This window comes from Chamaea fasciata, unplaced genomic scaffold (genome assembly GCF_029207755.1).
Source record: "Chamaea fasciata isolate MVZ Bird 193981 ecotype frontalis unplaced genomic scaffold, bChaFas1.0.hap1 SCAF_8, whole genome shotgun sequence".
Lineage (NCBI taxonomy): Eukaryota > Metazoa > Chordata > Aves > Passeriformes > Sylviidae > Chamaea > Chamaea fasciata.
In genome coordinates, this window is record NW_027094093.1 from 34300565 (window position 1) to 34325969 (window position 25405).

The following is a 25405-nucleotide window of genomic DNA, read 5'->3' on the forward strand; positions in this document are numbered from 1 at the left end:
TTCATTTGTTTGGGGCTTTTTTTTCCCCTCTCTGAAAGAGCAATAATTTTGGAAAAAGGATGGAGCTATAAAATATACATAATATTCTGGTTTAGAGCATACCCTTAATGAATAGGAAGAAAAAATTCTGAAAGGAGCAGGCAAGCATTATCTCCACTTTAGAGATAGAAACCAAACACAAAAGGTGGCATTTACCTCACTCAGCCATTAGGCTTCCAGTAACATCTAAGCTGTATTTTATAGGCCCACCAAAATAAACCAAACTAAACAAAACAAAACCCCAAAAAAACCTCCAAAACACCCCCAAAAGCCAGACCAACAAAACCGAGAAACCAACCAACCAACCAGCAATAACCACAAAAAAGCCAAAACAAAAAACCAAAAAGTTGGTCTCTAAGTGAGAAGAATCACCTAAATCTGTCCATTAACCACACAGAAATGTTAGACCACATGCTACAGTTATCATCCACATTGAAAAAAAAATCAATGAAAAAACAACATGGCAAGGTAAGTAACTTGCCAACAAAAAGATCCCTGTATCTCCTGACTCACCATTTTTTAATCCTTTTCACCTAGAAAAGACACATTAATAATGGACTCTTTATCATTCAAAATATACCTTCAAGAACTATCAAAGATTAGTTAGAAACTAATAAGCAAAAAAGGAAATGAAAAAATATCATATTTAAACACCTTTAAAATACTTTGCAACATGAAAAAAAAAAAAGTTTTATAAATTATAGTTACCCATATCTGGGATCCAAAGCAATGGCCCTGGGATGCTCCATGGCTCCAGCTATTAATGTTGTCCTCAAAGTGCCATCGAGTTTTGCCACTTCAATTTGGTCCAAATTGCTGTCGATCCAATAAATGTTTCCTGCTATCCAATCTACAGTCAGACCTTCAGGAGTGGCCAGGCCATGTTGCACCACAACTTCAATGGCACTAACACCTTAAAGAAAAAGAAAAAAAATAAGGAAAAAGAAGGGGGGGGGGGGGGGGGAAGAAAATAAAAAAAAAAAGAAAAAGAGAGGAAAAGATATTTTTGAAGAACTAATGAGAGACTGGTAGACTGAGCATGGACATACAAGTTTATCAGATGTTCTTGCAGTGAATTCTGGATTATTTGGGGTTTGCTTTTTAGATGATTGCTCTGGAACATACACTTCAACAAAGAACATTTTTTAGAAACTCTTTTGTATATATTATGAGATTATATTGAGTTACAGGCCATCATTATGTCAGCAGAGCCAAGAAAAAGTCTTTCTGGATGCTATAAAATTTGGAACAGGATCTTTCACCTACTGAGAGGGGATAATCAGACATCCAAAAATTGTTATACTTTTTGTAATAAGGTGAAGATAAACTTAAAAAAAAAAAAATCATTATTGGACTCATTAGACCAGGAAAAAACACCAGTTCTTTTCATTTGTCATTTTCTTCCCCCTAGAGCATACTACAAAATGAAACTTTGATAACAAAAGTTTTTTTCTGCCTGGAAATGAAGTACAACCTTGATACACCCCTTTTCAAAGGCCATCATAAATTTTGTTTCTGTGAATGGCAGCTCAGTTACAGCTGATCAGGTCTAACACTCTGTAACTGCAGGTGTTCTTGCTGTTAAGAAAATAAAGATTCAGTCCTTACCTCCAGTGTCAGAGAGCTTGCCTCTGTAAATTTTGTCCTCCACCACATCTGTCCAGTACAGTAAACTCTGACTGAAATGAAAATCCAGGGCTATTGTATTTCTTAAACCAGGAACTAGGAGGCTGTAGTCACGCTTGTGAAGATCAATTTTTCTGATCTCATGTCGAATAGAAAAAATGATGAAAGCCTCAAATGGATCTGGAAGACGAAGATTAAACATTTCAAAGGAATAATAAAAAAGATATTGCTACAAATTGATATAAATGACAAGTGGAAGGTGAACAACAGAATACTTTATCAAGAGAAAGAGATGATTAAAACAATTCATCTTTTGATAAGGAGTCTTTCAATTACTTTTTTAGTCTAACAGACTTCTTAATTCTCCCTTCTAGCATTATCTTTGATCCCAACTAGAGATATTAGACATTAAATTTGGGAATATCAGACTCAACAGTTGAACTGTATTTTGTACCTCTAGCACAGTGAGTCTGTAATTAGTGCTTTAAAAAGTCACATTATCAACTTCAAAATCTGCTTCTCAAAAACAAACCAATGAAATCAATAAAATATACATAGTTTGAAAGGCCAATCAGCTGAAACAATTTACTAATACATAAAGTATAATTTGAATATACAGTGTACCTTGTGTTTTCAATTGAAGCACTTAAAAAACTCCCTCATGCTATTCTAACAAGCAAAAAAATGAACGTTTAGTGTGCTTACTGATACATGTCATCACAAATCCAGCTACCAATGACTTTCTCCTTCCATTGTTGCTGAATTAATGCTACATGATTTGTGCCAGTGAGTTCATATCAAAGTGCATAAAAATATCCCTAAACACAATCAGCATTGGTCAGCCACACTATGAAATTGATTTTTTTTATTATAGTTCTTACATAGATTAGGAGATGTTTTTCAAGCAAGTAGCTGTGTTGATAAAACAAACAAGGAAGACAAAAAATTGGATTCTACAAGCTGTTGAATCTACTCAGTATATCCACTTTGATGTCTTTTGACAGCAATCCTTTTCTGTGGGGAAGTAGTTGTTCCCCCCAAAATACTCTGAGCTCTTTCTCCTAGAGTGAAACACAGATTACACTGGGAGGTTTGCTTTCCATACAATCAAAGTAATTTATGCAGAAGATTTATGGCAATTTATGGCAATAGTCCTGCTTCTCAAGGCTCCTCAAAGTCTCTGAAAATACCCAGTTTATCTCTTGAACATTTATTTCACTATTCACTTCCTTCTGCAGCTCCTCTGACAGTCACTGCACACGCACACCAAATTATCTGGGATGTTTTAGGCCAATCAGCAGAGCTGTGCTGCTGCTCTCAAAGAACTTGTTCTCAGTCCGGCTTGAACTTTCCAAATGACCCTCCTGTTTGTTAAAGCAATGAATGACTTTCTGCAAAGCAAATTTTTCAAAGCTTTGTGTTGGTTAAATAATTTAGTGCAGAAGATGATCACTGGCATTAGCAGTTGTTTCACAAGCACCAGCTATCTGAACTTGAGACACACTTTAATGGCACTTCCCAAATTCTGATAAACTGGCAGCTATTATGCAGGAGGCTACTGATCTGTGGTGGTTTTTTTTTTTGTAAATTCCAATGCATAAAAACACAAGCCCTAATCCTCACCAGTAGCCGTTTTCAGATTTCTCAGTAATTAACAAAGCAATGGAAGAAAAAGAAACCTAATAAATGCATGCTATGCTGGATTTTCTTTTCATTCAAAGTAGAAGAAGTACAGTTTAAGATAAATAACGCACAGTGCAAATTATCTTTATGGAAAGGATTAAAGTTCAACGGGATCTTGACAATTGAAATTTACAATTGAAATAAACACGAGAAAACCCTAGGCTTGGCTGAAAACAGCCTGCAACATTGTACCCTCCTCTGAACACAGCTCTTGAAGAGTGTGAATCAATACAGGAGGAAATGTTGCAGGTGGTCCAAGGGGTCTGGAAATCACGGCCTGCAAGGGAAGAAGGAATAATCTGGAACTGCTTAGTCTAAAAAAATGGAATAAGATGATGAGAATAAAATTCCCTTAAGACATAAAAGGCTTATGAATTGAAAACGGGAAAAAATCCTGTTTTCTGTATAAATAACAAGTAGGGCAAGGATTAAAGGCTTAAACTGGACCAGGAAGACTCAGAAAGACCAGAAAAACAAAAATCTTCTGGAGAGTGAGTCAACAAAACATTTCACCCCTGGGAAACGTGGAGTTTAGCACTGAAGGAGTCCTGAAGGTCTTGGAAAGCAGATAAACAGCAGCAGTATTAGCTAGGCTTTGATCTCCCTTCCAACCTGATCATTCAATGGCTCTATAAAATCAGCTCCATTACAGTGAACTGGAATTTTCAGGCTCGATCAAATATTTTTCATTTTTTTTTTTTAAATTATGTTTCCATCACCCAATAAACTGAAAAACTGATATTGTTTTCCTGATGCATTTCTAGAAATTGAGAGCAAATTCTTTTTATTCTGCAAACTGATTAAAAGCACTTCTGTAAAGTCTCAAATCAATATAATGGTTATTGGCTACATTCTTTAGAACTTTCAGGAAAATTAACTGTTAAAAATTCATTAGAGAAAGTGCAGAAATGTATGATTTTTCTGATTTCATAAATGCCTCAAACACTTTGCCAAAAAGGTTAGTGTATAAAATATATGAGGCAAACAAAGTATTAACTACATGAAAAGCAGTAAAAAAACAAAACAAAACCCCTCTGATAGAAGAAAACTGCCTAAACAATGCCATCAAAAAATGCTCCATAAAGAATAATGCCTCACATTTTCCAGTGGGTTAAATTTAAAATTCTTTCTTAGGAAAAATTCTGACTGAACCTAATTGTTTGATTGAAGTTTGCTGTAGCAACAGCAGCACAGCAAACAATCTACAGTGTGCTTTTATGAAAATTACCTCAAAGAGAAACAATAACTTCATAAAGATTCTGAAAAAGCCTTCATTAAAAGTTTGACACAGCTGAGAGAGGATTGTACTATTCCCCTCTTCATTTTAGTATTGAAAGGTACCTGGAAATTATAGCAAAATTGAGTTTCACACCAGCTAAGACAGATCAAATAGAAAGACACCTCTTTAAAAATAAATAAATAAATAAATAAATAAATAAATAAATAAACTAAATATAAATATATGTGCAGTGATATAACAATTTCCACTGCTTAGAAAAGGCTGACAGTCTGAAAGGTTGAATGCAAACATGAAATTTAAATATCTTTTAAGAATAGTATCTTTTTTTTTTCCCCTGAATGCTTATTATCATTTAAAAGAGCAAGTGCAATGTATCAGCAAAACTTATTTTGAAATGTGTTCCAAGAGAAACCCGGAACACAAGTATGAAAATATATAATTTGTATTGAATTTCTATCTGAATAATGGAGCTCTGTAACACAGTTTTCGTTCAATCAATACAAATTTAAATCGAAAGGAAACATTTAATGTTTGGGAAATCAGTATGTAACAATGCCAGAACAGCAACAAGCAAACACGATGAAAACAAGAGACATGGATAGTGAAGAAACTCTGAAAGAGAAAAAAAGACAACACTTAAAACCCTCAGGAAATGAAGACAATGTAAGTAGAAATGAGATACAGCAGACAAAACTAAAAAAGGCTTTGAAAAGGAAACTAGAAAGAACTAAATCGCTTGAATTGAACAGTTCTCTATCTACTTATTATTCTGTAACTCATTATATTTCTCTGGCAATTCATGAGATTCCTCTGACAAACACATTTTTTGATACTGAACTGCAATCAGGAAAAAAGTCAGAATCACATAATTCCTGCATTTTCAGCACTCATATTCCCATTCTAACAGGCTCACAAACAAATGTTTTTACCATATTCTGAAAACATGTTGCATACTAACTCTACATGTTATTGCTGTGTACTTGTGAAATGTTTCTTTTACACAGGAAAATGTTATTTCAGATAGAAAAAAAAAGGGCTAAAGGCCAGCATTCTCATTTTCTTCTGAGTAATTTATTTTTTCTTCTGGAAAACAGATAATAAGTTACTATTCTAATAGAATAGACACCTACTCCTGGTTCAAGGCATCTTAAATCACCATGGCTGTTCTAAGAATTACTTCATAACAACTGAAATCATTGAAATAGTAGTTTGGCATTTGGGGGACAGCTTATCTTCATAAGGTCACTTTGAACTTTATTTGGAATAGTATTATATAAAAGTTTTTTCTTCATTCTAAGTTCATTCAAGATCTCACTCCCAGAGACTTAAATGATGGGGACATTTTGAGTCTCACAGATTCACAAAAGAACCCAAAATTGTTCTCACTTTCCTTAAATGCCCTTCACACAGTCAACAACTGAAGTGTCAGAGGATCTGTCCTCCAGAGAACTTCCCATGCCTTTTGAATTAAATAAACTCAACAGGGCCAAGATGATTTGTGCCTCTAAAAGCACATGCCATATTTAATATAGAATAATTTTGTCACGGCTTTGATGGCATTAGGGTAGTATCATTACAGTTTGTAAAGAAAGGTATCATTTTTCTTTATATCAGCAGACATCACAGGTCTCAAATCATAAATTTAGTATTACATTATTTGAAAAAAATTTGGAGAAATCAATTTGTAACTTCAGATTCTCATCAACACCAGTAAACATTAAGCATAAATATCTCATGGACTTAAGAAACCTGAGAAACTGTAGTCTCACTTTTCTTATTTTATAGCACAAGTGAGGATACTTCACTTTTTTCCCCCACTCAGTTTCCAAATATTGGTCATTTCTACCCTAATTAATTTAAAGTTTGTTTCAAGCTTTCCTCATATGAGTTACTAACACTGTCTTAAATTCTTTTAATCCTCTCATTTCTCTAACCCAGTAAGAATGCAATTATTTTCAGTTACTGGAAGTGTCCATAATGTAGCAAATCAGATTGATCAAAAATCAGAGAGAACCAGATGAAAGCACTGACATAAAACAAGAACTTTAACAGCAATCACTGCAGAGTAAGAATAAATAAAGTATATCCTAATCATATTTACTGAATTGTAAAATATCCAAATTGGCAAAAGACAATGTGGAAGATATTTCTGTTCAGAGTTGTGAAAACTCTATGAAAGAATAGAGATAATATAGAATAAAATTATCAAAGAATCATGAATCCAAGAAAACTGACTTATGGAAATTGAGAAAGCAAACTCAATACTTTTCTTCAAGTTCCAACCAGGGAGGTATGGGTGTGATAACAGTTCATATTGCACATGCATATTTCTGTTTTACACACAACACTGCACCTGAAAAACACACCCCTTACATAGTTTCCAAATGCTGCTTCAGTACTTATTAACAGTGAACAACGAGGGGAATACATTCCCCTCTCCTGTTTTGGCTCATGTTGATTTTCACCTTGATTAGTGAGCTGAGCAGGCTTTTATTGCTGTCAAAAAACAAGTGCCAGAATGCCTCAGGGGAAAAAAAACCAGCTCGAATATTGAATGCTAACAGGCAGGATATAATTGCACATTCAAAATTAACCTTCTGAACCCTCAGCCATTACTGATCAATATCATGATTGACCCAATTCTTTAAAATACATAGTAAATCCCCATATAGAATGCAAAACTGTATATATATATATATATATATATATATATATATATATATATATATATATATGTCCACGCATATTAACTGTACATGAAAAACTGTATAAAACCTCAAACATTTTCAGAATTATACCATATTAACATTCCTGGAAACAACTGGTATTAGCATTCTTAGGTTACCAACAGCCTGATATTTCAATACCCCTTTGTACATCAAGAGCAGGGACAGTTTTAATGAGTCCTCAGATTGCAGTCAACCCCACATTTGGACAATCCCATGTGTCTCTTATACAGAAAAAATAGAAAAAAAAGTCAAAGAAGCTCTCGGTAAATGAGTAAATCAGCCATTAACATCCTGAATATTGTACATGCACTAAATTTCAACTTACCAGTACTAACACAACTCTCTCCATCCTTACTGAGCTTCCAGCCTTCGTAACATGAGCACTTGACAGTATTTTTATGCTGTTCACAAACTTGGCTACACTTCAGGTGCTTGGTGCAGTAATCCATAATCTCACAAGTTTTGTTGTCTGCAGTAAGATTGAATCCTGCAGGGCAGGAGCACACAATCCTTCCTCCAGGAACCACAGAGCACTGATGGCTACATCCACCATTGTTTAGTGAACATTCATCTGAAATAACATGGAAAAACAGTAATTAATGGCTGGAAAAGCTGTCAGTTACATTGTATATAGTAAACACCTACAAAGGCCTCCAAGACTGGCAAAAAAAAAAAAATTATATTTCTATAACAGATTTCTATACTTGTTTTTAAAATGATCTGATGTGCAACCATTCATCTGGTAGCTTTACTGCAACCCTTCAGGATTTTAGCAAAGCTCCATGTGCAAGTGGTGACCATCAGGAGTTGGTGTTGGGACTGACACTGTTTAACACCTTTTTCAGTTACATGGACACCGGGATTGAGGACACCGTCAGCAAGTTTCTGATGAGACAGAGATGTGTGAGTGATGCAGCACAGAAAAGATGCCATCCAGCCTTGCCAGGCTTAAAAAGTGGGGCCTGTGCAAACAACTTGAAGTTCAAAAAGCCAAACACCGGGACCTGCACTGAGTCAGGGCAATCACAAGCACAAACACAGGCTGGGAAAATAATGGATTGAAAGCGGCCCTGAGGAGGAGGAAGCGGAGGCGTTAGTGGACAAGAAGCACAACATGACCTGGAAACACGAGCTTGCAGCCCAGAAAAGCAAAAATGTCCTGAGCTGCATCGAATAAAGCTGGACCTCAAAAGAAGATTCTTCCCCTCTGTTCTTGTGGGACTCCACCTGAAGGACTGAATCCACCTCTGGGGCCCCCAACAATAAGGAGGATGGGGGGATTTTGGAGTAAGTGCAGGGAAAGCCACAAAAATGCTCTGAGGGCTGGAGCAGTTCTGCTCTGCAAACAGGCAGAGAGTCAGGGGTATTCACCTGGAGACGAGAAGGCTCCAGGGAGACCTCAGAGCCCTTCCCAGGCCTAAAGGGGCTCCAAGAGAGCTGGAGAGGGACTTTGGACAAGGGCCTTCAGTGACAAGACAAGGACGAATGTCTTCAAACTGACAGAGAACAGGTTAGATTTGACATTGGGAAGATATTTTTGACTTTGAGGGTGCTGAGGCCCTGGCCCTGAGGTTGCCCAGAGAAGCTGTGGCTGCTCCATCCATGGAAGTGCCCAAGGCCAGGTTCAAAGGGGCTTTGAGTAACCTGGTGTAACAGAAGTGTCCCCGCCTAAGCAGGAGGTTATGAGATGACCTTTCAGGTGCCTTCCAAGCCCAGCCATTCCATGGTATGAACTCAAGCTTTTGTAGTTGGAGCTGAAGTGCTTTCCTACACATCGATGCCCTTTCAATTCTTCACCTCCAGGAAAGTTTTGAGGGGTTTGAAAATGAAAGACTCATCTCCTTTGCCTTGTTTGAAGAAAACCAAAACTTAAAGCATAAACTCAGTATGATTTAACTAAACAAAAGTCCTCACATAGCCTCTAGTGCCAAGATTTCAGTACAAGAAGCTTTTTCTCAACAGGAGGTATGGCAACAGACAGTGTCATGAGCAATCAGAAAAAGGTGTGTGAAAGAAGTACCACAAAGATCGCCTTCATCAGATCCATCAGGACAATCTCTTCTCCCATTGCAGAGCTTCTCAGGCTGTAGGCAGATGGAGGTATCATTAGCACAAGGGTATTTTGGTGGTCCACACAAATAGCCCTCGCAATTATCCTCATCAGACTGATCCTCACAATCAATATCGCCATCACATAGCCACGCTTTGCTAATGCATCTCCCTTGGGGAAAAGAGACAATAAACACAGGAAATCAGACTGGAAGCAAACTTTAGGAGGACAAAAAAAAAAACCAAAACCTTCAAAGCAATATACAGATTTTTCTTTTCTTTTCTTTTTTATTATTCTTTTCTATTAATACTTCTTTCCTCTTTGATGAGCAGAGAGAAACCATCTTGCACTTATGCTCTGAAGCATCATCCACAGCATTTTTGACAGTCTAATTTTCCAAACAACACCAATCCTCCTTATTTGTGTGCTGAACAAAACTGCATACAGGCATGACACAACCTCAAAAATCTGTTAAATACACCAAATGATACTAAAATTTTTAAATTATATTTAATTTCTGCTTTTCTTCATCTCTCTTCTTTTATCTTCTATTGCAACAGCCCTCCATGGGAGCAATGTTTCAATACATGACTTTTAATTAGCATGGGTTTCAAAACAAAGATCTTTCCAGGAAGCAGACACAACCCATTCCCCAGTGATGTCTGATAAATGATCAGCTTTTAGACAAAATAATTACAGCAGATGAAATTTCTTAAATGACTTCATTTTTGTCAAACTAGTGCTCAGATCACATCTCAAAAGGGGGAAAAGGAATTTATGATGACCATCAGTGTTTAGAGATGCAAGGAAGCCTCTTGATTAGAAAGAGTTTTAATCTTTAAAATCCTGCAGGTATTAAATTAGAACCAACAAAAGCAGGGATTTTAAAGAAAAAAGCCAAGACTGTGAATGGTAACACTTACAGGTGTGTGTGTGCTCCTGTCACAACCTATTTTTCTACTTGCTACCTATAGCCAGAAGGGTTTAGCTGTAGATTTTGATAACACCGAGACTGAAGAGAAATGTCACATACTATATTTTCCAATTAAGAGAGAACAGATAGAACCAGGTAATGGAGCTGATCTAAAAAATGTTGGGGGGTTTCATCCATGAATTAATTATGCAGAAAAAAAAATGAATTGGAATGGAAAAAGAGATCCTGGGAAAGTTTAGTTCCACTGACAGCAGTTCTGGTGGATGCCCAGGCACTGACTGAGACTCCAAAGTTCAAAGCTGCTCAGCATGAACTGGCACAACTTCCTGCCCAGCCCTCCCAGCTTATGCAACGTCAGATTTCAATTTTCTTAAAAGGACACCTTTTTTAAAGACTGGTTTAATGCATTTGGTTTGATATTTTAGTCTTTTGTTGCAAAAAATGCTGATGTCCTCACAAAGTCAAGGGGATAAAGACAGTGAAACAAGAACACTGAAAAAAACAGATTGATTCTGCAGCACTCATGAGGAAAATGTGAGACTGTTTTCACTTTTGGTGAAGAAAAGGAAGAAGTGAAACCTCCGGACCATACTACACTGAATGTGGGATTTAAACAGAATATCATTTTGCCACTGAAAATCAGCTTGAAAACCAACAGGGAGGGGTGGCAATTAGAATGAAAAGCTTCCACATTTTCTTTAGTGGCCAAAGTCCCAAATATCCCATACTGAAAAGACAGAACTGCACAGACACGAGGAAACAAAATTGCATGCATGATATGTATGCAGTTTATCATTCCATGCAATCACAAGTGTTTCAAAAAAGTGTCCCTATTCTTTATTATTCTGAATGATCATTGATTTTATATATTACTATAACACAGCAGTAGAATGCAAGCTAATGGAAAATACCAACATCAACCAAACCAACCATAACCCAAAATAAATTGAAGTTGCTTCCAGTAGCACTCCTAATCTGTTATTTTAATCTTTTATGCATTCAAATGTTTACAGAGAAAATCAGTTTCCCTGCTTTTCTTGTACCTTAGTGAAGATATGTTTTATACTGAAAGACTCATCTTTCATTATGAAAGATATGACAAGTTCTTAAGTAGAATATACTTTCAAGGAATTAATCTTTGCCAAGATTCTAAAGAGATGGACTTAATGAAATATTATGACTGTCTTGAAATCATTACTTAAAATTCACTGAAGTATTTTTCCTTTATTGCCCCTTAGTGAAACTCACACTTCTGATTTCCAGGAACCTCTTTAGTAAAATTCCATCATAAATTAATTGCCTCAATGGCTGTATCTACCCTTCTCCATTGCTCTTTTGTGTAACACAGTGAGACAAAAGGCCTGAGCAGCAACTACGTGGGAAAGCCTGATCCAAATGCTTCTCCAATGCTTTTTTTTCCCTACAAATATTATCAACAGAATTAACTATTTATACACCCTTTCAGTCTTTGTCAGGACACTGAACCCAGGAGGTTTTTTGACAGATTCCATCTTCAACCATAGGAAAACTGCTTTAGTGGAGCATTAATTGCTGTTTCCTCTTACGGCTAATTCTTACTGCCTAAGGCTGTACTGCAACACCTTCCTAAACTATAGAATGGACTCAGTCTCGATCCCATCAGCATTACAGAATGTTCCAACCTGACCCATTTAACAAAATGCTGTGATGGTCAATGATCTCACTTGCCCTGTAGAACACACGTTGGACTTAGAATGAATCACATTGTTTCAAAAATGTGGTCATTTCTCAATTTAAAGATTTTAGTAGAAAGCAGATGCTTTCAAATTACTCCTGGGTGAGACAGGAGAAAAACAACAACAACAAGAACAACCAACCAACCAACCAACCAAACAACAACAAAAACCCCCACCAGGCCTAAAGAAGAGAGCTGTTACCACAGAAAACAATGCTGCCATGAACTAAGGCTAAAAATACTTGCAATTTCCTCATCACATTTCCCGAAAACCTTTCCTTCCCAGCCTTCGTCAGCACCAGCTTTTTTGCTCAAACCTAATCTGGACTCTGACAATCCTTATTCAGACAGCACCAGTGCTGCTGTTGTTATATTCTTCCAGCATCACTCTGATCAGCACCCACTGATATGATTTCCTCTGTGTACATTCCCTATTTTCCATTCCTAACCAATGCAACTTCTTTTCTCAAAATTCTTTTTCCCCTCTAATATATTATTACATGTAGGGAAAAGAAAAAAAAAGAGTGTATTAAAAAAAAGTCCACAGAGTAACATCAAAAATGGTAGGATACCATCAACTGCTGCTTGAAAAAATAAAAAGAGCAGTAAGTATGTCAGATAAATGTTACAGCTCAGATGTACTGCTTACTAAACTGAACTATTCATGGCTCTTTTGCATTTGTCTTCACAGAAGTACTTTATTATGATCATTAGAGTAATTAGATGACATTTTAAGTGAGACTGCACAGATTCTGCTCTTGGTGTAGCACTACTAACTGAAAAGTAGGAAGACGGAATAAAAAAGACAAATTTATGTAGTACATAAAATTGAGGTGAAGTACATGCCTGTAATAATTTTTGGAGGACAGAATCAGAATTTAAAATAGAAAGTTGTATCTTTATACAATTTAAATTAGTCTAGTCTAATTTAAAAGAAGCCTAATCTAATTTTAAACCAGAAAATAATTGGCTAGCAGCAGCCCAAGGGTAGTCAATCTCAATCAGGTAATGATTGCTTCACACATCCTACTTCTGTGCAACCTCCAGTATATTTTTCATCACACATCACTACAAACAAACATGGGATGGTTTTGAAAAAATAAATCAGAAAAGCAGCTCTGAAACCTGGTAGCTCAAGTACCCTGCAGCATTTTGGCTGACTTCGGATACAGCAGCTCAAGGACTGCCCAGGTTGGACAGTTCCGGTGAGACCAGCAAAAATAATAAAGGGGTAAAAACATAAAACAGAAATGGAAAATAGGCAAGGGGCGAAAAATAAAAAAGAAAGTATTTATTTATTCAACAAATAATGCTTTTAGGGACCCATATGGCAGAAGTAATTTAATAACCAAAGGAGTCAGACGAGTTGTTGGGGATAAAATGTTCAACTACTAAAGGCAGATGACACAAGGCCATCTCTGTAAGTTTTAGAATACTCTCAGCCATAGATTCTTAACTGAATATTGGAAAAGGTGCTGGGTACGACAGGTTCTTGAGATCACCATCCCTGTAAGCAGAAAAATCCCTTTTGGCTGAATGTTGACAAATTCTGGCTTTGTAGCTTGGCACTCATGCCTGTGGCATTGTGAAACATTAAACAAAGCCACAAAAGCCACAGTAAGGAAAGACCCTGCAGCTACTATTTAAGGACATAAAATGAAAAGAAGTAAGCAAAAAATGGGCAGTACCATCTCACTATTGCTCTTCTCACCAGCTGGATTTCCAAGTTCTGGCTGTTTCAGCTCCCTCCGTACGCATGTTCCTGCACAGACCCATCACATCCTGTATCAAATGCCACCCCCATCATTTGATTAATTATCTCTGAGGGGACAATTAGCCAGTGCCTCCTCATTGGAACAACTGCCATAAATGTCCAAGCCAGAGAACATTATTTTTTTAGAATCAGGCGCAGAGAAAATTGCATTTCTTCTGAAACATTCCAGTAACTCTTCCTCATAAAGCCATTATTACTCCTTTGTCCAAACCACACAAGGAACAAATGGAAAAGCAGCTAAACAAAAATTTGCCTTTGCTGTTTTCTGCTACAGTGCATTACTACAGGCCTCCTCCAGAACTTTTCTCCTTCCAGGAGGAAGGAATATTGCAAAAGAGAAAATTATGACTGTCATAATTGGTTGCTCCAGTGATATTTCATCCCAACAAAAAAAGGATGATTGCATTTTCCTTCTAATCAAAGCCATATACCTTTGAATTTAGCAAAATTTTGATGAAAATTTTTGGTTTAGCTGTATTTCTTTGTGGCAGCCAGAGAAGTCACCTTTCACCCTGTGAACTGAGACACTGCCGTCCTTTAACATGACCACAAACATAGGGAAGTACATAATGAGGGAATGCAGCTTGGACTGTGGACTTTGAAATGGGGTTTTAGCTCTCTGTTGAAAAGGCAACTCATTCAGACAATGATGCTGAATTTAAATCCTTCTATTTCCTGTTATTATGGCAGCTGGATTTGGAAAATCTTAACTTGCCACCAGAAGGGGTTTTCCAGGCTCTGTATCTAAAATCATTTAGGACAAGTAAGAAACCAAAACCTAGCCTAAGAAACAAACTTTTCTGAAAAGAATAAAGCCCAATAACTAAAATCTGCACTTGTATTCCACATTACCTCTAACCTATCTCTGCTTTCTCTTAACTAAAGCAGTAATATCTTGTCCCATTAGCTTTCCCAAAAGAAGCTGATGAAAATAAACCTCATCTATTGAGATTTATTCACCTTTCTTGCCTCCAATAATTTTGCTTTGGCCACTTGGACTGGTGTTAGCTTTTCCTCACTTAGGCACTAGGAAATATACTTGCTCCTAATTGACTATTTCCTGTGCCAGGGTTTCTATCAATCTGTTTCAGGAAAAAGATCACACGTGAATAATCCATTTTTACTTATAGAAGGAGTTTCATTTAACAGATACTTATTCCTCACATCTTTAGGGAAATAGTAAGAACACAAGAGGAGATGCTGGGGTTTTTTTTACACAATTCAGTATTCCATATTTCATTTTCAAGACATCATGATTTTTATAACTTTAAAAGGCAAGAACAAGCAAGATACTTTTGGACAGAGATCACACAAGTCCTCTGACACATTTATTGTTCTTAGCTGTAACACAGGCATTAGAATGGCTTCTCCCTTCCTTCAATATTTGTAGTTGCCCAGTGGCAACAATATTCCTACTTCTTATAGCCTTCATTGAATATTGCTGTGACAGTTATTTTAGCCCTAATATTACAAAAAGTTTTGATAGAAATGACAAAAAATATTAGTACTGTGCTGACATATATTAATTTCTTCCTTAACTGGACTTTCCCTGAAAAAAAAGTTTCCATCTAAACATCATTGTTTAAAACGTTGCATATCCTCATGCAATGATTGGAACATTCTTTTCCCACCTTATAGTGAATCATTCTTAGAGAAAAAAATGGTTTTAAACACAATAAAAGAATGTATTTTTCCTCCAATACAGCACTTAAAATTTCCAGTGCTGTAGTTGTAATTCTTCAAAGTATTCAAGGTACTTTACACCATTTTATTCGACTTACTCCTAGGGCCAAAAACGGGAAATAGAAGAAAATATCTGAAATTTGGAGTACTATAAAATGCTTTATTTAAGTATTTGGTGGGAAGTACTGTCATAGAGAGTGCTTTCAGCTTTAAGTAGTCTCAAAACTCATCTGTTTTATACTGTAAATATAAACTAGATATTTTTATATTTATTTATAATAAAAATAAATACATTTATTTACAATAAAAAATTTAAACGTAATATAATTTATATTTATATTGTGAATCAGAAAACAGGGTATGCAAATCAGCATTCTTTTCAGGAACACATATTTTCAGGAATCAATATAACATTCAGGTAGGAATACAATGAGTAACACCTTACTAGTATAAAAGCATTAATTAAAGAGTAGATACGTGACCAAACAACACAAACTCATGCAGACACACAGAGGAAGTGAGAGGAAAATGCATCTGCAAGCCCCTACCTGTACTCTTGCAGGAGAACTTTGTTTTGTCATCACACACTCGCAGGGTTCCATTGCAGCCCTTCTCATCGCTGCCATCCTCACAGTCCTTCTCTCCATCGCAACGCCACAACTCAGGAACGCAGTTCCCATCAGGACTGCACTGAAATTCCCTCCCACTGCACCTTCCAGGAGAGGGAGTTGCTTAGGAAAATAAGAATTACATTGAAGAATTTGCTCGTGTGAGGGTTTTTTTTTTTTCCAAGTCTACACTGAGTTAGAACCCTCTTCCTAACCCAAGCCAAAATCAGAGCCCTCAGGCATAACACTCAAAATGCCCTATTCCACCTTGAACTCATCATCCAACACAAGCTTCAGACAAACTCTTCCTTATCCTCCTCACTTCCTTCAGTCCCCCTCCACCACATGCTCACTACTGTATTTCATTTCCTTTTTTGCACATCTCTCGGACAGGAAGGAGTTTGGAGGTACAAGGAGGACCAAGGATGATGAAGTTTCCCTGGTGCTTCATGAACACTGTGCTTAATCCTCAAGCTGGTTTCCCTCATCCTTCCTCTTTCTCCTTTTTTACCCAAAAGGTCCATCCTCTCATGCCCAAAACCTGAAAGGTCCCACCTGTGCCCTGGCAAGGCCCCCACAGTGCCAGGTTTGCGCTGTTACAAACTCCATGGCAAAGGAGCTTCACTCAGTGCAGCCCTGGAATCGGTGCTGACTGCTTCAAACAATAATTACTGGGAGATTTTAATTATTCATCACATACAAAACTCTCTAAGTATTTTCTAGCTTATGGCCTTTTCAATTTTATTCTCGCTTTTCTTTTCCCAAATTATTACAACTGTATTTCTATTATTTAATAGCATACTTACGACAATTACATGAACTTTAAAGTAATGGCATACTTATACTTTCCTGCTTGGATCAAAATGCATTATTTGAATCAATTCTTATAGCACTGTTTATAAATACATTTTATTTTATTTCATTTTATTTAACATTGCTTTGTTGGCTTTTTTTCTTACATAATCTGTTTTCTTGTGTTCTATCGTAAAAGGTTAGAGCAAGGCTTTAAGTTTTAAAATGTAAATGAAGAGGGGTAAAAGTGGGTTATTCAGTTCCAGACAAATCATTTTGATAGATAAAAATAATTTTTGTGAATATATAAAATTGAGGACTTCAGTCATGTTGGCATTCTGATTCTTCATGTATTTATATGAGGTATCCAACTAGATTTAGAATGTAAAGTTATGAAAAGGGACCAATAATATTGTGTACAATCACTTCATTGTAGAAAAAACATTAGGAGAAAAATATGAAAGATATTCCCTCATTCTGATCTGATGATTCTTTATCCTTTGCTATAAGCATCCTTCCTTTCTCTCCCTACCCAAATAAATAATAAGTATGGCATTTAAATGGGGCTGTAGTGTGTTAAAATGCTTTTATGTAAAAAAACCCCACAAACTCAAAGACTTGCATCACACAAAAATGAGAGTATTACTGTTCCACTGCATGAAAAACCCCAGGAAATATCAATAATAACATAAAGAATGCTTCTTACTGTCTCTTCACCTAGACAGCAGGCATCTCTGCAATAAGACAAACACCTCATCGAGCATAATTCACTGAAGTAAAACTATAAAACTTATCTCACTGTAATACCCATTCTGTTTTCAAACACATTCCTCATGATACACTTCTGTGTTATCACATTGCACTTGACATATTTCCCCTTCCAGCCTTTACCAAGGTTAAAAACATCTTCTCTTTTTGTATTGGCTGAAGGTCAGGTATTCATAACAAATAAACACGAACTCTGTGTTTATAAGTATTAAAAACAAGGAAGAAGAAAAAATAAAATCTAACCTTCCCTGGTGCAGTTTGTTTTGGTTTCATCACTGAAATCCCCACAGTCATTGTCACCATCACAGGCCCAGTGCCCTGGGATACATCTGCCATTCTGACACCTGAACTGGTCAGTAGAGCACGAGTGGACGCACCCCAGCTCGTCACTGCCATCACCACAGTCGTCATCTGCAAATTTTAATATTTGAAAATGGTTTAAAACATAACATATTTGAATGCAATACGTAAGGAGGGCAAATCATTTTGAAAAAGGAAAAAGAAAAAAAAAAACACACTAAATAAAGTAACACGTTTTCTGCTCACAGGCATCAAATTATTTCTAATGCATGTAATACCTTAAATCCTGTTTACCAACAGCACTCAACTCTGTAATTTTGGATAGTCTAACCCGTTACTCAGTTATTCAATCAGAGACATCAGCAAGCATGAGAAGCCTGTAAATTTTCTTAATTTCTTTAGCTGTGTGTAACTACACAGGCTGTCAAACACCATCACTTCACTCTCTGTGAAAACCTAAGATAGTTAATCACAGACACAAACAGCTTCATATAAACCAAAATGAAAACCTGATGAATTTCTTTTCAATAGTATTAAACTTTGTTTCTGTGTATTTACAAGAGTGCAAAGTGGAGAAAGCACATAAATAATCTTGGACTGCAGTTCCTCATTACTCTAATGTTGTACTCATTACAACAGTCTTAAGGCAATTCCTGTAATTTGATCGTGGTCATCAAGGGAGGAAGGAGATAAATATGTTAGGTACACTCTAAAGGGTTTCCATGCACAGAAATTCATCAGCACACTGTGATAATTTCGGGAATTTGCCCATTTACAGCTAAAAATTCCTGTCAGACAAATAAAATTACAGAAAAACCAAATGCTTTGGACCAACCCAATCTTATTAGGACTGGAGCAACATCACACTGAGAAGAGATTCATTTTAACATTCAAACATGTACTCTTCCAGCCAAAAGAACTAAATACATTGTAAAGTCTTGCTGGCCTTCACTCTTCAGGGATGCTATTTATTTACCTGAACTTGTTCACAAAAAACCCCAAAAAATCAGATATCTTGGTCACTGAAACCATGCTGTTTTCTAAGAACAGAAAATACTTTCATAAGCAATAGCTTTGCTTTCCTTCTTTTTTTTTTTTTTTTTTTTTTTTTTTTTTTTTTTTTTTTAGCAATGAATCATCAGAATTCATTCTACATAATATACTATTTGTAACTATTACAATAGACCTTATTTGAACCTTCAGTGTTGCTGTTTTCTAGGTCAGGTCAGTAATTTAAAAATGTTTTATTTATTCTCTGACCACTTACAAGCCAAACTGACAATACGAGTCTCAGAAAAAAGAACATCAAAGCAATATTTATGGGATATCCCTCATATTCATTTCAGATATAGAGGACTCAATACTTGCCTGAATCACAGAGCCATTTGCTGCTAATGCATCTCCCATTTCTGCAGATAAACTGAGTTAGTGGCTCACACGTTGGGAATTCTGTGAAAGTGTTCAAAAATAAATAAAATCTATTTAACATCCTCTTCCGGAATATTCTGCCACCCTCCTAGATGTACAAATTACACAAGTGTGTTGTAGCAAACATTTGTACCTTCCAGGTATTTAATCTGGAGTGGAGAAAAGGGTGAGACACCAAAAAGAAAAGATCAAATAGCTTTAATCTGCTGATACTGTCCAAACCCTACTTTTCATCAACATGGGCCGTGAAATTCATCACTCTGTGACAAATGGCCTGGCCCTGTATTCCCATCAGACCAAGATTGGCTTTCACACTAGCCATGCCAATATTTAAGGCACCATAGCTTGATTACTGATACAAACTCTATTTTCCATGTGCTTATTTACAAAGGGGTTCTCCAATTGCAGCAGCACTGCCAGTAAGAGACAGGAAATGGAGCACTATAAAATGGGAAGGTTAAGGCCCAAGCTAAAGAACAGCCAAGAAATAAAGCCACTCTACACTGGAATAATAAAATCCAAAATTAAAATGTCAGCTTTCGCAAGCAATTCCTCCCAGCATTCTGGTAAAGCAGTAGAAATCTGAGACAATATCATTCACAAAATATCATCTGCGTTGAACACAGATATTTGTTTCTATAATTATCGAATATGCTTCTTCATAAGAGTAACTTAAATATAGATTTTTCAGACTTCTTTTTCTTCTAAAGCAAATGACATTGGTAGATGTGTGCACTTATTATTAACTTGCTAAACACTGGAAAATACTGAAGAGGTTTTCTAAATTTTTAAAACATGTCACATAAATATAACACTTTTTTAGGATGAGAACTGAAATCACTTGGCTTTTACTGAACCTCACAAAGTTTTGTCCTTAAAAGAGTCACACTGATGAAGCATTAAACCAAACCAGCTGCATATAATAATAGATTAAAAAATACAAATTTTTATTTAAAAATTAAATAGAGAACACCAAGAACTTCATTGAACAGAGGTGATCATCCTGCTTCAAATAGAAAAGGGCGGGAAGAAAAGCTGCCATTGATGACAACACTGTTGTTACTTCTAGAAAGTTCTTGCTGCTTTGGTTTGGTTGGTTTTGGGTTTTGTTTGTTTGTTTGTTTTGGGTTTGTTGGTTTAGGAGTTTTAGTGTTTTGATTTTTTTGTTAAACAAAAACATTACAGTGACAAAAAAAACCTGTTCTGGCAAAAAAAAAATGGAAGCGTGCAATGCAGTAGTGCTTAGCCACACTATATGCCCCATGTGCTTTACACAGAGCTGAAAGCAACTTTTAATTTCACTTTTTCAAACAACTTTTCCACAACTCTGCAATTTTTCTCTTTTCCATACATAAATACCTCCATGACTTAATTTTCTTTATGTTCACCTGTACAAAGGGACAGAAAGGGATTAAAATGAATCGTGATTATCCCCACCACCCCCAGCAGCAGCCAGCTCACAATTCCCAGCCCACCACAGGCTTTCCAAAAATGTTTTGAAGCATCTCCAGAGTTTGCCCAGAGAATCTCCAGAGCTTTCACCATTAGCCACAGCTCCTGCTCACATCCTAGAGGACACCCAGAACATTCCCTCATTGTCCCTATGGCCCTTCCCTACTTCAGAGGAAAGAGATGCACATCCTGCAGCTGATCCACCCCCAGCCCTGTCCTCACTGCCCTGCAGACACAGACATGAAGAAAGGTGACTCTTGAGCTCCCAGTGAAGTCTCTCCACAGGGCAGGCACCAATCTCATTTCTCTCTTATGTCCTTATGGATACAGGGATTTTAAACTGTTTCATAGAAGGAAATATTTCCCACTAAACAGAACACGTTGGCATTTACTTAAATGCCATTAGCGTGCCCATTAGTGATTAAATCATAGGGCAGGAGGAAAAATGAAATATCTGACATACATGCATAGCCTCAGTGTTTGAGGGTAACAAAACAAGGTGCTAAAACATGAAACACGTCAAGTTTGACTACACAGAAAAAACAGCCAGTGACATAAATCCTGATTAAAAGATCTGAAGAAATATTCCAGGTCAGCTGAGAGGATTCTGAACAAAGCTCAAGGGAAGGTTTTCCAAAGGTGCCAGTAACCTCTGTGTGCTGCTGATGTGCCTGAGAACACGAGGCAGAGAAGCTGTTCTAGCACTGAGAGCCAATGCTGTGCCATTAAACACAGAGTTAGAACTTTACAGATTGCCAAGCACAAGTCTCATCCTATCTCTGTACACGACTGAACTGATTTGATTTGAAGCAAGGCAATTAGAAGTCTACCTTAATAATATTATTATTTTTAATCATGTAAAGACTTCATTGTTTTTGCCCCATCCCAGAGAGTGTTCAATGCCAGTTTGGATGGAGCTCTGGTCTAGGGGGAGGTGTCCCTGCCCATGGCAGGAGGCTGGAACAGAATGTTCATTAAGGTTCTTTCCAACCCAAACCATCCTGTGATTCTTCACTGCAGTATATCATATTCTGCGATTCTGCATCTGCAGACAGCTCACTGACCCTTGTGCTCTCAGACTCACAGCAGTTACCAGTGCCCTGCAAAACAAATGACTATTAAAATCCTTAATTGTTTGGAAGCAGCTGATTAGAGAGAGCACACCCCTCTCTGCAGTATCTCAGCACAGCAGCAGTCAGCACAGCTGCTGATACTCTCTCATGATAGAACCAAGAATTTTTTATTTTTTTCTGAGAAATACAAGATCAAATACACTTCTGTTGAGGCTTGAAACAGGTTGATTTTATTGACATCTAGAATATGCTGAGAGGGCCCATGTGGAGAGGTATGTGGAAGAGATAAAGAATAATTTTGGAGGGTGACAGCATTTGATAATGGACTGCAAATTAAAAAAAGTCTTGATTGATCTGCATATTTGGTATTGTAGTTAAAAACTCATTAAATAGAAAATGCTGCATTTGCTTTGGTTTTATTTATCAACCAAACTAATTCTATTTGCCATTTCAGAAATAGTATTATCATTTCAGCTGATGTGAAAAGAGATCCCTATATATTTTATACGTTACAGAAGAATTTTACTTCCCCCCCGCCAGAAAAGAAGAGAAATCCACTTACCACAGGATGTCATTTCATCAGTCCCATCTCCACAGTCATCCTCCCTGTCACACAGCCATGACGTCGGAATACACCGTCCATTCCCACAAGAAAACTGATTAACCTGACAAGTTCTTGCTGTCAAGACAAAACACTCCAAAAACACCAGGGAAATGGACTGGATCCCTTAGGTCTCTTGGTGGGTGTCTGATTTTAGAAGCTGCAGGGCTGGAGGGCACCTCCTGTGTTTCTGCACTTCCCCCTGCTCTGACTAAACATCATTCACCTCCTTTGATTTCAGAGAAAACTGAGGTCATCTGCAGGGCTGTGTTCTACCTCTGCTGTGGGGAATTCTTAGTGGCTTCTTCCTCATAAAAGAACATGAAATTCTAGATATAATTGTGCAAAACTAGGTAGTAAGAAGAGAATTAATACACACTAATGTTTGAAGTAAACAAAAATCAGGGCATATAAATGCCCTCCAGTTGGGATATTAACAACCTGTATTCCACACCATGAACAATGATCTTTGTGAATTTCATATTTACACAGGAAAATGGGAATTAGCCTGTGTGTGATGTGCCTGGCCTCACTCTTCTTAGAATCCTTGCCCTTGCAAACACTTAATCCATTAAAGGAATCAATGAATGTATTTCTCCTGAAGAAATAAGGATCGCTAAAAGAATCTGTGCTTTGTAGACACAAAAATTACTTTGAAAGCGGATGAATAGTAAAATGTCACTAAAAGGCTAACACAGAAAACTGTCATTTTGTATAATTTTGTTTATTTAAAATCTGAACCCATAACAATGCCAGTGATATGGATTTTGCCACGGATTTTGATTCCAAATTTAAGCTTTTAGAATTCATCTAGCTGTTATTCTAGACTTTAAAAAAAGTCTGATATGTCAAAAACCCCAGTGACTGAAAGAATATTGCTTCATTTACATTTTTTTTTCAACTACCATGTTCCTTTTTCTTCAGAGAAGTAGCCCAAAACACAAAAGAGGAATCTAAGTTTAAAATATTTCAAAGAAGTAATTTTTTAAACATTAACTGTGTTTGTCACTGCAGGAATAGATGGAAAAACAAGAATTCAAAATTTGATCCATCGCCAACTGACACAGGGTTAAAAAAAAAAATGGTCTTCAAATTAGATTCTCAACCTACAAGCCAACAGTTAGATATCAAAGAATATCAAGTAAGACAACAGGGAATATATTAGTACACACGGTGTGTTGTCTGGCACTGCACTTCAGTTCCAAGCGCTCATCAGCTCATTGATGGCTGGCATGTTGCATATTTGAGATTTAATGCTTGTTTAGAGTACTCTGACAACAAGCACTAAACATCACTTCCACACAAGCAAATTGGGAATTCCATGATTTACTACAGTGGAATCAGTAAACAATACTCATCTTGCTATTTGCTCAAAAAATCCACTCTCCAGTTAATAACTCAGAAATGAAAAGAATTTCAAGGCAGCAAGTGGAAACTGAATAACTAATTATGCATAAACTAAATCAGCATAAAATAAAATTTCCCGGTGACATGGCACCCATCACAGCACGTTAATAAACAAAGTTCTAGCTGCCAAAAAAGATTTGTGCCTCAAAGTTTGTACCTGAGCATTGCTTTGACAGTCGACCCATATGAGAGATTAAGAGCTGAATAACTTTGGAAAGCACAGCCAAGCACATGGATTAAGTAAAATATAATTTGCATTCCAGCCTTGGTGGCTTCAAAATCTGAATCCATTTAAAACGTCAATAATCAGATTACAAGTAGCAGCCTGGTTCACTTCAGTTCAAATCAGTCCTGAACTATTCACGCAGCTGAAGTTAAAGAACCTGTTTGCACAACCAAGTAAAATTTTTACCTGCACAAGTTTTATTTGATTCATCTTCGTTATTACCACAATCATTAGCTCCATCACAAAGCCACCTCTTGGGAATGCAGCGATTATTTTGGCACTTAAACTGATCATCAGGACAGCTATGATTGACTGTGGAGAAAAAAAGAGAGGGTTTTCTTCCCTAAGAGAATAGTCTGAGAAAAAAAGCTGTGAAATCTGTGAAAAGAACACATTAAATGCTGTTCCCTAGTGACGCAGTTAGTGTGGTTATCCTGTATGTATAACTGCCATGACATAAAGATTGTTCAGCAAAGCAGTTAATTACCCACATTGCAGTATTTCAAACATAAATTAAAAAATATCTACTAAAGATGCCATCATGGAGAGCCTCTTCTATTAAGTGATAAAAGGTAGCAGCATTTTATAGTGCTGTTTCCTTAAAGAAACCTGTTCTGGATCACATTTGGGCAGTGTGATGAGGTTTGCAAACTAAAGTGCATATTAAACAAAGGAAAACACCGAAGGGAACAGATGCAAGCTGCTAAGTGCAGATCCAAAATATGATACCAGAGTGAGCAGGGATTTGGGCAGGTCATAAAATGCTTCTAAAATGAGGCACATTACTGTCAATGGCCACATATAGATCTGCTGTTTACTCACCATGAAATTGTAGGTGTCAAAAAGTGAAATATGCAACACGGTGTAAAACTAACAACAAAAAAACTCGGGTATTCAGGAGTGAACAAGGTATCTCTCAAACAGGTTTCTGCTGGCTACAAATTCTCACAGAAAGGATGAAGCTGAATGCACAGAATTTATGTAAATACTATTGGCCTGCTCTTGCAACTGTAGTAAGTGTTTATGTTCTGCTTCTTTCATGCTAATAACATCTATTATTAGCAGACCTTGCTCATCTGGATCTAGACAAGAACAGTAAACTGCACACGGCTTCAAACGCTGGGTGTAGAAATAATCTCAGCTATTTTTCACCTACTCAGCCATCCACAGACTCTTTTTCAAAGTTTAACATACATCTGGAAACAAAGGGTATTTAAAATGAAAGGATGTCTTGCAGGCTTATCCTTGACATTTCCGCAGCTTTTATCTTTGACCTTT

At 36.8% G+C, this 25405-nt stretch overlaps 1 protein-coding gene across 1 annotated transcript in view; it reads right to left on the reverse strand.

Moving 5' to 3' along the window:
* The window catches only part of LRP1B (LDL receptor related protein 1B), a 474351-nt gene that overhangs the window by 183752 nt on the left and 265194 nt on the right, over nucleotides 1-25405 (reverse strand). The window contains exons 16-24 of the mRNA XM_066190543.1: nucleotides 24314-24439; nucleotides 22456-22572; nucleotides 19309-19389; nucleotides 17884-18051; nucleotides 16021-16203; nucleotides 9338-9538; nucleotides 7643-7888; nucleotides 1648-1845; nucleotides 748-952 (exon numbers count right to left, since the gene is read on the reverse strand). Of these exons, the coding sequence (XP_066046640.1) occupies nucleotides 748-952; nucleotides 1648-1845; nucleotides 7643-7888; nucleotides 9338-9538; nucleotides 16021-16203; nucleotides 17884-18051; nucleotides 19309-19389; nucleotides 22456-22572; nucleotides 24314-24439 (1525 nt within the window). The remainder of the gene's footprint in view (nucleotides 1-747; nucleotides 953-1647; nucleotides 1846-7642; nucleotides 7889-9337; nucleotides 9539-16020; nucleotides 16204-17883; nucleotides 18052-19308; nucleotides 19390-22455; nucleotides 22573-24313; nucleotides 24440-25405) is intronic.